This window comes from Schistocerca gregaria, chromosome 1, assembly GCF_023897955.1.
Source record: "Schistocerca gregaria isolate iqSchGreg1 chromosome 1, iqSchGreg1.2, whole genome shotgun sequence".
Lineage (NCBI taxonomy): Eukaryota > Metazoa > Arthropoda > Insecta > Orthoptera > Acrididae > Schistocerca > Schistocerca gregaria.
In genome coordinates this window covers 1177831662-1177845378 of record NC_064920.1, presented here as the reverse complement: position 1 = coordinate 1177845378, position 13717 = coordinate 1177831662, and the positions used below count along the sequence as shown (strand labels likewise).

The 13717-nt window shown below is 37.6% G+C and overlaps 1 protein-coding gene across 1 annotated transcript in view; it reads right to left on the bottom strand.

Moving 5' to 3' along the window:
* Positions 1–9635: 9635 nt before the first annotated feature.
* LOC126297439 (Down syndrome cell adhesion molecule-like protein Dscam2) overlaps positions 9636–13717 on the bottom strand; it is a 384987-nt gene continuing 380905 nt past the window's right edge. The window contains exon 35 of the mRNA XM_049988328.1: positions 9636–10250. Coding sequence (XP_049844285.1) covers positions 10199–10250 — 52 coding nt within the window. The 3' untranslated portion in view covers positions 9636–10198. The remainder of the gene's footprint in view (positions 10251–13717) is intronic.

Genomic DNA, 13717 nt, shown 5'->3' with positions numbered 1-13717 from the left:
ACTCTCACACCTATTGCACAATAACACAAAATGAGCTGCCCTTCTTTGCACTTTTTCGATGTCCTCTGTCAATCCTACCTGGTAAGGATCCCATACCACACAGCAATATTCCAGCAGATGACGGACAAATGTAATGTAGGCTGTCTCTTTAGTGGGTTTGTTGCATCTTCTAAGTGTTCTACCAACAAAGTGCAGTCTTTGTTTTGCCTTCCCACAATATTATCTATGTGGTCTTTCCAATTTAAGTTGCTCGTAATTTGAAATTCCTAGCCCTTAGATTTGTGCAATTTATCGTATACCCAAAATTTGTCGAATTTCTTTTAGTACTCACTAGGATTACTTCACACTTTTCTTTGTTCAGTGCCTATTGCCACTTTTCGCACTACACAGAAATTCTCTCTAGATCATTTTGTAATTGGAATTGGATCATGTGATGATTTTACTAGACGGTAAATTAAAGCATCATCTGCAAACAATCTAAGGGGGCCGCTCAGATTATCACCTAGATCATTTATGTAAATCAGGAACAGCAGTGGGCCTATGACACTACCTTGCAAAACACTAGATATCACTTGTCTCCTACTCGATGATTTACCATCTATCACTACAAACTATGACCTCTCTGAGAGGAAATTGTGAATCCAGTCACACAACTGAACAACACTCCATATGCACGCAATTTGATTAATAGTCGCTTGTGAGGAATGCTATCAAAAGCTTTCTGGAAATCTAGGAGTATGGAATGCATCTGAGATCCCTTGTTGACAGCACTCATTACTTTATGGGAATAAAGAGCTAGCTGTGTTGCCCAAGAACAATATTTTCTGAATCCATGCTGGTTATGTATCAATAAGTAATTTTCTTCAAGGTGATTCCTAATGTTCAAGTACAGTATATGCTCCAAAATCCTACTACAAATTGAGGTCAGTGATATGGGTCTGTAATTCAATCGGTTACTCCTATTTCCTTTCTTGAATATTGTCGTGATCTATGCTATTTTCCAGTCTTTAGGAACAGACCTTTCGTCATGTGAGCAGTTGTATATGATTGCTAAGAAAGGTGCTATTGTATCTGCATACTCTGAAAGGAACCTGATTAGTATACCATCTGGATCGGAAGACTTGCCTTTCTTAAGTGATTTGAGTTATTTCGCAACACCTAAGATATCCATTTTTATCTCACTGATGCTAACAGCTGTTTTGGTTTGAAATTCTGGAATATTTACTTTGTCTTCTTTCATGAAGGAATTATGGAAAACTGTATTTAGTAACTCCACTTTAGTGACACTATCATCAGTAACATTTCCATTGCTATTATGCAGTGACGGTATTTACTGTTTTTTCCCACTGGTGTACTTTACAGAAGACCAGAATCTCTTTGGGTTTTCTACCACATTTTTAGACAATATTTCATTGTGGAAACTATTGAAAGCATTTCGCATTGACGTCTGCACGTGTTGCTTTTTTTGTGCTTCCACCTAATGATATGAAATAAAGGGCATTACCAAAAGACTGACTGTCCAAAGCACACCAGGACAAAAAACTGAGATAAAACACTGAGAGTGAGACAAAAGACTGAGCCTGACATAAAAAACTGAGACTGAGGCAGCTCTGCTGCACTTCTTTCTATAGAATTCTAACAATGAACTCAAAATAACCATTATTAATTTGGTACAATTTTGATGTTCTAATTAAAAATCACAAAACATAAAAAACTGATAATACAGTAAAATGTATAAAATACAAACTCGAATGACATAATTTTTGTAGTATAATCTGTGGTTTCAAGTATGTAAATCAATCTGAACTTTAATTACAATAATGTCTTTTGCATTATTTTTGTTTTGTAGTTAGTTACTGTAGGGATTTTGATACCAACATTTATTGACTGTACAGAAATCATGCTTTATCTGATTACATATGTAAAACTCACAAATATAGCTTCAAATTCTATAAATAGGAAAGTTGGACGGTGTAAACAATGGACAGTTAATTAGAAATGTAATTACAAAGAATATTGATTATAAAGGAGGGCATAAAAATAAATAATGAGTGAAAATACATTGCTTGATAATAACTTTTAAGCTGTCTCACAAATGTAATGAAGTTTTCTGTTATTGGATTTTTGAATTACCGTTTTGTTAATTAGAAGTAATGATTTTTCATATTACCATTTATGCAGTCTGATTACTTACTGTTACAGAATGATCACTACAATTTTATGAGATGACGACTAATTTGGCATAGGAACAGGTTCCGATTAATGGTGTCAGTCAATTAACAATTAGGAATGTACTTGGTGATTAATCTGGAATGTCAAATTTACTTATATACACTTTAGCGCATATAGAACTGTACGATAACTACTTAACTATACAGACAGTGTATGATATTGGACTGGTATTGCAACATTGACTTGAAATTTTGGAAGCTGTAGCATTATAACATGCAGAAAGAACGACTATCCCAATGTTAATAGATAAAGTCTTGTTCTCCTCTTGAATGTAGAGTGGCAAGCAGTGTCTTATGGCTGAAATTTAGATAGATTTAGCATTATGCATAGGCACATCCAGGAAGGTGGATGTGTATGCTATGGATTTCAGTTGAGAAATATGATATACCGGCTGATCAAAAAGCCAGTATAAATTTGAAAACTGAATAAATCACAGAATTATGTAGATAGAGAGGTACAAATTGACACACATGCTTGGAATGACATGGGGTTTTATTAGAACCTAAAAAATACAAAAGTTCAAAAAATGTCTGACAGATGGCGCTTCATCTGATCAGAATAGCAATAATTAGCATAACAAAGTAAGACAAAGTAAAGATGATGTTCTTTACAGGAAATGCTCAATATGTCCACCATCACTCCTCAACAACAGCTGTAGTCGAGGAATAATGTTATGAACAGCACTGTAAAGCATGTCCGGTGCATGGTGAGGCATTGGCATTGGATGTTATCTTTCAGCATCCCTAGAGGTGTCAGTCGATCATGATACACTTGTGACTTCAGGTAACCCCAAAGCCAATAATCGCACAGACTGTGGTCTGGGGACCTGGGAGGCCAAGCATGACAAAAGTGACAGTTGAGCACAGGATCATCACCACACGATGTGCGCAAAAGATCTTTTACGCGTCTAGCAATATGGGGTGGTTCTAATAAAACCCCATGTCATTCCAAGCATGTGTGTCAATTTTCACCTCTCTATCTACGTTATTTCGTGGTTTATTAATTTTTCAAATTTATACTGACTTTTTGGTCACCCGGTATATATCTGATATGCATAGAGAGGTATTGCTCTGGTTTATGGAGGCTAGACAATGTCTTTCCTAAAGACTGAATTTGGTTACTATTATGACTGACTATACGTAGGTTGGAACTTGAATAGTGGCAACAGTGCTGTCGAGACACTATGCAATGGAATCTACTATTTTCACTGATAGTACATGTTGGTCACATACCTACCTTACAACCAAAGAAATGGACTCGCCCACTTCAACAGCATGCGGACAATCGATGGAAAGACAGTCACTTGTGAGCGAGCAGCCTAACATAACGGTCTCACTATGTTTTCGAAACAGGAACAACGAAGTTGGATCAAGATTTAATGTGCCAGGGGTCGTACAGAATGACAGAGTCATCAAGGTCTTCAAGAGGTATGTGGGGAATCGGCATTGCCATACAGAACAGTGGCACATTGGGTAAAAGCCTTCAACAAAGGTCCGCAAACTGTGCCAGACGTGCATTGGGCAGGTCGTCCTAGCATGTCTGAAGAAGAAGTTCATGCTGTTGCTGCAATAGTGGCCAGTGATCGATGCCATATGATTCTTGAGCTCGCCCATGAAACCGGATTAGAAAGTACGACTGTGCTTCGTATTCTGAAGGAACACCTGGGCATGTGAAAAATTGCATCACAGTGGGTTCCGCAAGACTTGACAGAAATGCAGATATGGATGCATTATGATGCTGCTCAGACTCACTTGGAGCACTATGAGCGTAAAGAAGAGGCTTTCTTATGCCTTATCATAACACTGGATGAGACATGGGCCACATCGTATGAGTGAAAACTGAAACACCAATCCAACGAATCGCATCATTATGGCTCGCCGCAAAAGTCGAAAGTGCTTCAGAGCCGCAGGTTGATGAAAGTTGTGGTGATTCTCTTGTATGACTGTGATGGTGTTATTCTAATGCATTATGTTCCCCCACGGCAGACCGTCAATGCACAGTATTACTGTTTGTTTTTGGAGCATCAGCTGCAACCAGCATTGCGAAAGAAGCGGCGACACTTTCTGCACAACCCACCCATCATGATGCACGACAGTGCCCGGGCGCATGCAGTACAAGCTGTGTTTGCTGTGTGTTTTGTCGATGGGACTGGGAAGTACTGTACTGTCCACCATTCTCCCTGGACTTAAGTCCTCTTGACTTTGATTTGATTCCGAAGATGAAGGAACCACTTTGTGGCATTCGCTTCAGAACTATTCCATAGATTCGACAGGCAGTACACCGCTCCATTCGCACTATAGGCGGCAGAGTGCTCCATTTGCACCATCAACAGAACAGGCTCTGCTAATGGTATACTACGCCTTCCACATTGCTGGCAACGGGTTCTACACAACGTTGGTGACTACTTTGAAAGACAGTAACAGGTGCAAACATGTAACTCTTTTTGTATGGTTGCGGATAAATAGTTCCAACCCTTGTACCTTGGATTTTCTTCATTATTGCTGTAATCAGTACATCTGTGGTTACTCACACAATTATGTCTAGCATGTTGTGGCTGTGCATCATCATACTCACCTGGGACTAGACCAACTCCCCAGTGTTGGGCAGTGAGCCCTCACCTGCAAGCAGTAATCTTGTATCTGCACTGCCTGATCACTCTCAGCTGCGCGGGATAGCCACACAGTTTGAGGTGTTATGTCATGGAATGCCCAGCCCCTCCCACCAGAGGTTCAAGCCCTCCCTCAGGCATGGGTGTGTGTGATATTGTTGGCATAAGTTAGTTTAAGTAGTGCGTAAGTCTAAGGGCCGAATGACCTAAGGAGTTTGGTCCCTTAGGTATTCACACACATTTGAACACTTTTTTCCCACTCTCACTACTCTTATTGTTGCTGTCTTTGGTTTTCCCATTAAACTCCATTTCCCACTCATAAAATACAATTAAACACAACACAGCATAATGAATAACACTTCTGTAGTGTGCTGGACATGTAGTGAATGACATCACTCCTTTATAAACTTCAATATTATTAAGAGCATCAATTTTATGTGATATGTGCATGTTTGATTCAGTAACAAATTTAACAAGGTAGTTCATTCTTAGTTTGAGATTATAGGTGCTAATAAAATCACCTAAGCTTCATTTTGAGCAACTTTGCTTCAAGTATTAATATTGATATCTCCCATTGCTAATGTGTGTAAATTACCTGATTTCTTTATCCAGTGTAGCTTCTGATTCCCCAAGAAAACTATATGCCAGGCTGCAAGGGAATCTGTTGGCCTACACTCTTATTACTATGCAGTTTTTTCCTTGAACTTTTACCTGTACAACAGCTGCCTCAAAAGCATTTCAGCACAGTTAACGATAGGCCATAGTGTTCTATCCATATTGTACTGCTTACATACACATAAACTTCACAACCCAAATGCAGTCTGTACCAAATTCATGTCCTGCTATATTTCAAAACTTTTAGTTCCACGATAAAAAATAAAATACGGCTACCAATTTGGCACCTGTTCAGACTTCAGTAGCTTGTGCTGTACTTGCCACATATTGAAGTACAATTTTAGATTACAATCACAAATCACGTTTTCCAATTTCCTGTGTTACATTTTCCTTTAACTCTGAAAACAAAAAATACTGGTGTGTCAAGGGTTCTAAATATGTGCATTTTTTCTTCCACTGATCTTTTGTGTAATTGGGAGATTACTGTGAATGTGTTTCAAATCTCTGAAGTACTGACAGCTGAACCCAATGATCTTTTCTCTTATCTCTCTGAGATTACAAAATTTCCACCTGGCTTATGTGAGGCATCTGATGCTGTTTTACCTAAGGATTGGTCTGTGTTGTCACCAAAATTTCTGGAACAACTTCTGATATGTCCAGTGCTTCTAAATCTCTAGCAGTTGCAACACAACGTCAATTTCTTGAGCTGATGTCTTTTCAGGCTGTGTAGTTGGAGTATTTGTAACCAATCTGACATTGCTTGAATTGCTCCTATTATCTCATCAGACATTTCTTTCTTAGATAGTTGTTTCTGTGCAGACATGCTTTGTAAACTGATCTCTTAAATCACTACTTGCTTCAATAAACTTCATTCTGCAAACTTCTTTAAATTTATTGGATGTTACAAGAATTTCTTGATTTTCACAGAACTTTTCCATTAATTTATATTATCATAACACTCATTTAGTTATTCATTGCCCATATTTTATGGAAGCATTATGAAGGACAAAATTAATTCTGGTTGTTGATTCAAGAAATGAAAAGTAGCACCAAGAAACAAATTGTGCACATTCTATTTACAATTAACTATAATCAAATGGCTTGAGGAAATGGAAAATATTTCCCACGGTTATGTATCTACTGTCAGACTTTTATATGAGTTTACATGGACTCCTCCTCATATATTCTCTTGTACCAAAAATGTAATAAACATTTTGTCCTTAACTAGCTCATACTGAGTAATAAAGACTGATCTGTAAATATTCAACTTGAAGAAAGGCAGCTCCTCAGCCAAGATTGCATTTGTCAAATCTTAATGTACAATGACTCATTTTGGTAAACAGAGTTACCATCATGTGATTTCAATACAGGTTAATACATATGGCCAATTTGAGCTATAAATGTACTCCTTATCTTAATTAGCTGGACAGGTGATGTAAGATGTATTGGCGTGTCAAAGTTAAAAGCAGTACTGGTACATAAAATATATTCAGAGCTAAAACCAGTATTTACAAAATGTTTCACTGAGGTCATCCATCCCATAAGTCATAACTCTGAGAACTGAATTAGAGAACAGATGCACTCAGCAACAGATTTTGCAAATACTGTTTTAAACTAACTGACAGCCTGATCACCATATAAATTTAGGGGTGGTCTCCAGTCCCTTAGATGTAGGAGATATAAAGATAAAAAACTTACATACTTTGCTTACTTGCCATTATGTCATATGGGATCATATGCTGGGGTAACTCATCAAACAGAGCAAAATTTTTTAGCACTCAAAAGCACGTTATAAGAATCATTTGTGATGTAAATTCAAGGACATCATGTAAAAACCTGTTCAAGGAACTTTGTATACTAACCATTGGTTCTCAGTATATTTATTCCTTAATGAAATTTGTTGCAAGTAATATATCTCTATTTCCAATCAAATCTAAACATATCTAAGACTCACGTGATGCAGTTCAAAACCAAACAGTCAAAATGTGAGCAAATTAAGATTGTACACAACAACCAAGTTATAGAAGAAGTTGACTCAGTCAAATTCTTAGGTCTAAAAGTAGATGAAAATTTGAGGTGGCAGGCACACATTGAATACCTTGCAAACAAATTGAGCAGCTTTGCATTTGCAATGCAAATATTATCAACTGCAACGGACATTGACACGCGGAAAGTAGCATATACAAGCTACTTTGAATCCATTATTAGGTATGGTATTGTTTTTTGGGGTAACTCGACAAACATAGTGCGGATACTAAAAATACAGAAAAAAATCATACGAAATATGTGCACTGCCAATCACAAAGAACCATGTCGACCATTATTTAGGAAACTCAAAATATTAACTCTGCCATCCTTATACATATATGAGATTATTATATTTTTGTACTCCAGACGCGACTTATTTGAGGGAAACCATTTTGTCCATTCACATGATACCAGAAACAAAGAAAATTTTATGCTCCCCACCCACCGCCTCAGACTGTTTGCCCAGGGACCTCAATACATGGGAATGAAAATTTTTAATAAATTAAAAGGGAACAAGTTGATGCAGATGAATTTAGGTTCACTTAAAAGAAAGCTATATGAGGTACTGACAATGAAGTGTTATTACTCAGTGGATGAATTCATGCAGGACAATCTGGAAATTTGAGCTGGGTACAATGTGTTACATGTTCCAAGAAATATCCTTATAGTGTTGTTATTTATTATAGTGCTATCATTAATTAATGTAAAAATCATTGTAATTGTTTTATAAATTTTTGACATGTCTCCTGTACGCAAACCAAATGGATTGCAAATGTACGTCATGAGATGAATAAAACACAATTCACAACACAATTCACAATTCATAGTATCAATACTAGGAATAAGAACAATCTACATAAAGACCTAAAATTACCTACCTTGGTCCAAAAAAGGGGTCCAGTATTATTCAGGAACAAACAGTTTCAATAAATTGCCAGCAACCATTAAGAACTGGATTTCAGATAAAGCACAGTTTATTCAGAGTTTTTTTTTTTTTTTTTTTTTTTTTTTTTTTTTTTTTTTTTTTTTTTTTTTTTTTTTTTTTTTTTTTTTTGTGGGTAGGTCACTCCTTCTACTCCTTAGATGAATGTTTTAGCAGGGACTGTTAGACCAGCTTAAGTAAAAACATCTGTCAGATTTCACTTGGTCACAACAGTCAAGATTAGGTATTTTGTGTATGATAAATTTATTAAAATTGCATAACTATGTTTCATCCTGACAGTTTATTAATTCCATAAATATTAACAGTTACAGTTTACTATAACGACAGTCTCCTGAAAAGTGGTTAGGGTGGTGGGTATTATATTTAAATGTTTTATGTTTTTTATGTTGCACTTTCTGACATGTTCTGTATCCATGAGACTCGTCTCATTCTTGGGTATATAGAATGAAAACTGAATCTAATCTAATCTAGAGTTCATGAAAGCAAGATTAGACTAATTACAGTGTGTGCGTAGGCATTTAAGCAATCAGTTTTCCCTCTCACCATAAATGATTAGATGGGTTAGATCCCTGATATGTAATACCGTTGGTACCATTGCAAGTGGCCTCTGCTAAGCACTCCACAGGGATTTGCAGAGTATGTGTCTAGGTGTAGACCAGTGTCACACCCCCTTGCTCCTTGAGACAATGTGGGGAGGCCTGGAATTTAATCCATTGCATTGGTGCAAAGTCTCGTAATTGGAACCTGTACACTACCACCTCACCTACCCTTGGCAGCCAAATACTGATGATAAAAGTTTTTGCCACCACGAGGATTTGTTCTGGCTATGTCAGAATCAAATACCACCATTTAAGTGTGCGTTGGTGACATGGAGGTGGACAAGATACCTGGATATATTTGGTTTTTAGTTTGTGGGTTAGTGTAGTTATATTGTGCAGAATAAAACTTGAATTTATGATAGAGCGATTTAAGAGGTGATATTTATAAATCTTTGGGTTGTGTAAAGAATTACAAGGCCAATTTACCAGTCTCATCTATGTACAAACTCCTCATTGTTCAAAAGAAATCTCTGTTATAGGATTATGGATATGAAAAAGATATTTGTTCTCATTAAAGGTAATATTGACACATTATTTTTACATTTTTTATGAATTCATTAAAAAAACTCATCAGTTTCTTCTTGTCAGTGCTGTCGCTGCAAAATTCATCATATGGTTACATTTGAGCAGCATTAAAATGTGTTCTTATTGATTTCACCTCTTATTTATTATTGTGCAATATACCAGAAATAACAAACTTTAGTATAAAAAAGTATAATATTGAGACTATGCCCAACACTTTTACATTCATCTTTTTTACAAAAATTTGTACATTTGAAAATATGACAAGAACCGTACAATATGAATATATTGTTAATCTTCTTACATAGAAGCGACAGAACAGTCATAAAATTTTGGCACTAATCAATCTTGATGCTCTGTATAACTGAGCTTCATGATTGAAGTTCATAGTGCAATATTTTTAAAATATATTAATCACATGTATTTTGATCAAAAAATATCTTAAGAAAATATTATTCAATTAAATGGCAGCATGGCTATTTCATCCACATCCACTAAGACTGTTGATGATACATGTTTTATATTTATCAGCCTTTGAAGGCATTCATAATGCTGCTGTTCTTGAGTCCAGGAGACTGAAGTACACATTTAAGTGGGACAGTGTCACAGTGAAAATATCATTTACAGTAGGCCAGTGAAGAGCAGGGCATATCAGACATGAATAGTATACTGCAATCTCTCCTCTTCCTTCTGTTGATGAAATCTGTAACAAAAGGAAATATGTTTATTGAAATCATAATGAATTTTGTCACCATTCACCAGTTCTTTCAGTGAAATGAACCTTCATGGCCAAACAAGATTGGATCCCATTTCTATTCAATTGCCAAAAGGAGAAACACATGTAAGTGATTTTCAAGACTATATTATGGAAAGGGAAGAGGAAATAGAAAAACATGAGATGAGGTATGTGAAACAGTAAGAAAAAGAGTACAGAAAGACATAAGTTGAAACAAGTACCAGAAGTAGAAAACACACCTTTTTAATTACCGAGGTCGTTGGAGGATGAACCATCACAAACCAGTTCCGTATAGTATGGAGGATTTAGGAGACAGGCAACATACACTGTGACTGCAAGAAGGATACAATAGCCCTAGCACAAAGGCAGGGAGGTTCTGACAGATGTGAATATTACCAAATCATCAGCTTAATAAATGGTGGTTCCAGAATTACAAGAATTATTTATAAATGGCTTATAGAAATTGACCTGGTGAAAGATAAACTCAGATTCCAGAAAAATAAAGACATACTACCATTTACAATATATATTTGAAATTCTAAAGGTGGCAGGGACAAAATATAGGAAGCAAATTGTTAGAGAACAGAGACATCTGAAATGTGATGCTGTAGAAGGGTGTTGAAAATGAGGTAGATTTATAAGATAATAAATGAAGAGGTACTTGGCAGAATCAGCAAGGAAAGGAACATATGGAGAACACTGACAAAAACATATGGCAGGATGATACGATATAGAATAACTTCCATGGTACCAGAGGGAGCTGAAGAGCGTAAAAACTGTTGGGGGAAATGTGCTGGCATAAGCTGTCACCAACACACTGGTCGGCGAAGATGTAGCAAGAAGATCAATAGTAGGCGCTGGACCAAGCACACCTATCAGGAGAGAGGCCAAAGACAGACTCACAACCAATGCACCACCAATGCCCTCTCAACCGCAAGTATTTAGATCACTGCCGTTGACCAGGGGGCTCAGTCTCAGTCACCAGCCTCACTATCCTAGTTGGCATCTGTCAGTTCACATCACTGGCTACAACAGTGTATAGCTTCAGGAATATTGTTTATAGTGGGACATGTACTTCACCAGCAGTGAGGCTAACATGGACTATTATTTGAAGAGCTTGTATCACAACACATGGACTCTCTTAAACATAAGTAGCTTCCTGTTAATGTAAATAAAGAACCCTGTTGATACATGTGTGCAGTTGTGTTGTAGAAAGAGGATACTGGCCACCAAAGAACAGCCTCTCCTTTAATTCCTATGGTACAATACTCTACAGTGTCAAAGAGGACACAAAAGTAGCGACAAGGACACTACAGTGGCAAAGAGGAAAATTCAGTGCCAATTGAAGTTAATCAACTTGGCCAAAGATTTTGCTTGCAGGGGTGCTCATGTTCAAGTGTTTCCTGATTTGTTGTGTTCTTGCATATATTCCAGGAGGGGAGCCACCTAACTAATCAAATTTCTCTTTTCAGAAGTTTTGCTTGCTTTTTTGCTGTAACTGAGTTGTGTAGACAATGGCTACCCCACTCCCTCCAACCCTCTGCCCCTGCTTAGCCTCAGATGACCAATGTGATGGACCTAACACAAGTTTTTCAGTTTCAGAACCAACAAATCGATACCCTGCTGACGACAGTACAACAGCTACTGGCTGCACAAGCTGTGTTGGTCGCACAACCAACCAACCAACCAACCAGCCCAGCAAGTGCAGCCAACCAGCATACCAATGTTCCAGCAATTTAACAACACAGAAGAGGAATGGACTGAATAAATTACTCAATTCTAAGCACACTGTCAAGTTCATTGTTTTCAAGGTACTATAAAGCTACAATACTTTTTTTGATTCCAGGGTCCCCAGTGTTCAGGTTAATACAAAAACTATTCCGAACCACCTCTCTGGACAAAATCAGCTATGACCAAGTAATCACTGCATTAACTCAATACTATGACCAGCAAGTCCAAGCAACTGAAGGCAGATAGTTCTTTCACTTGCCGAAAAAGGCGGAACAGATTTACCACCAGTGGTACACAGAACTAAAGAGCATGACTAGGAAGTGTAAATTTAAGTGTATTTGTGGCAATTTCTACAGTGATTTAATGATTAGACCCAGATAGTAGAATATGGGAACAGATCCTAAAGTACTGTGATCCACCACTTCCTCAAGTATTGTAACTTTTAGAGCAAGATCCATCACTTCCTCAAATATTGCAAATCTTAGAGCAAATATGATTCGGGTGTCATAGTGGCTGGCAAGTTTGATCAGGCCCCGATTTGTTGGGTTGAGTAACCTCTTGCTCGTGACTGCCCCAAGCAGCCACAACAAAGAGCGCTTACACAGCCATGCAGGCAGCCAAGTAGACATATAAACAGAACTGTGAATTTAGTGAAGTCCTGCCCTAGATGTTTTGCTTGTCATGAAAAACAGGATTGCCAATCATGTAACACAACATATTACACATGTAGAAAAAAAGGCCATGTCCAACCGGTCTGTTTGCAACAGCACAAAACCACCAATTTTTCCCATACCCCAGAAAAAAATGCTCATGCACATTCAGTGAACACTGTGTTTCCAAAACCTACAACATATTCTGATGAAAGTAAGATTATGGTTATGTCGCCTCCTCACCCTAGTGCTGGGCAATGACTTTCTAACAAACTATGTGTCTCATTACAAATTGCTGGCCATCATGTGAACTTTCAGTTAGAAACAGGTGCCACTTCCTACACGAAAAATTGCGACATTGGGCTTTGTTACTTTCGCAGTATCAGTATGAAATTTTATACAGACCTACAGCAAAGCATGGCAATGCAAACACCCACTCTCACCTTCTAATTAGCCCAGGCTCTGATTTTGATGCATCTGCCGCATCAGAGCACAGGACTCTGAATTGCTAGAATCTTTTCTCTTGCACTACAGAAAAATTGCACAAGCCATGGAAGCAGACCCAGATCTCAAGGTTTTGTTGCATTACATTCGCATGTCTTGGCCTTGTTCACTGAACAGTGTCCTGAACTCAGTTGTGTACTGATATTTTGCAAGTCGACATAACCTTTCAGTTCAATGAGGTGTGATTCTAATTCAAAATGACAGTGGACAATCATGTGTGCTTATTCCCAAAGTGTTGCAAAAGGATGTGTTGCAGTTGCTCCATCAAGGACATTGGGGAATTGTTTGCACTACACAGATAGCACAATGGCACTGTACTTTGTAGGGCATGGATGCTTACATTGAACAATTGATGTCACAGTGTCACACATTCACAGAAAACCAATCTGCTCCACCACAGACATTCTCAGCTTAGCCTAAGACTCAATCGCCATGGCAATGAGTGCACATAGACTTTGCAGGACTATATTGCAACAATCATTGGCTCATAGTGGTAGACTCATTTAGCAAGTTCCCATTTGCAGTGCATATCGCTTCTACCACTTCACA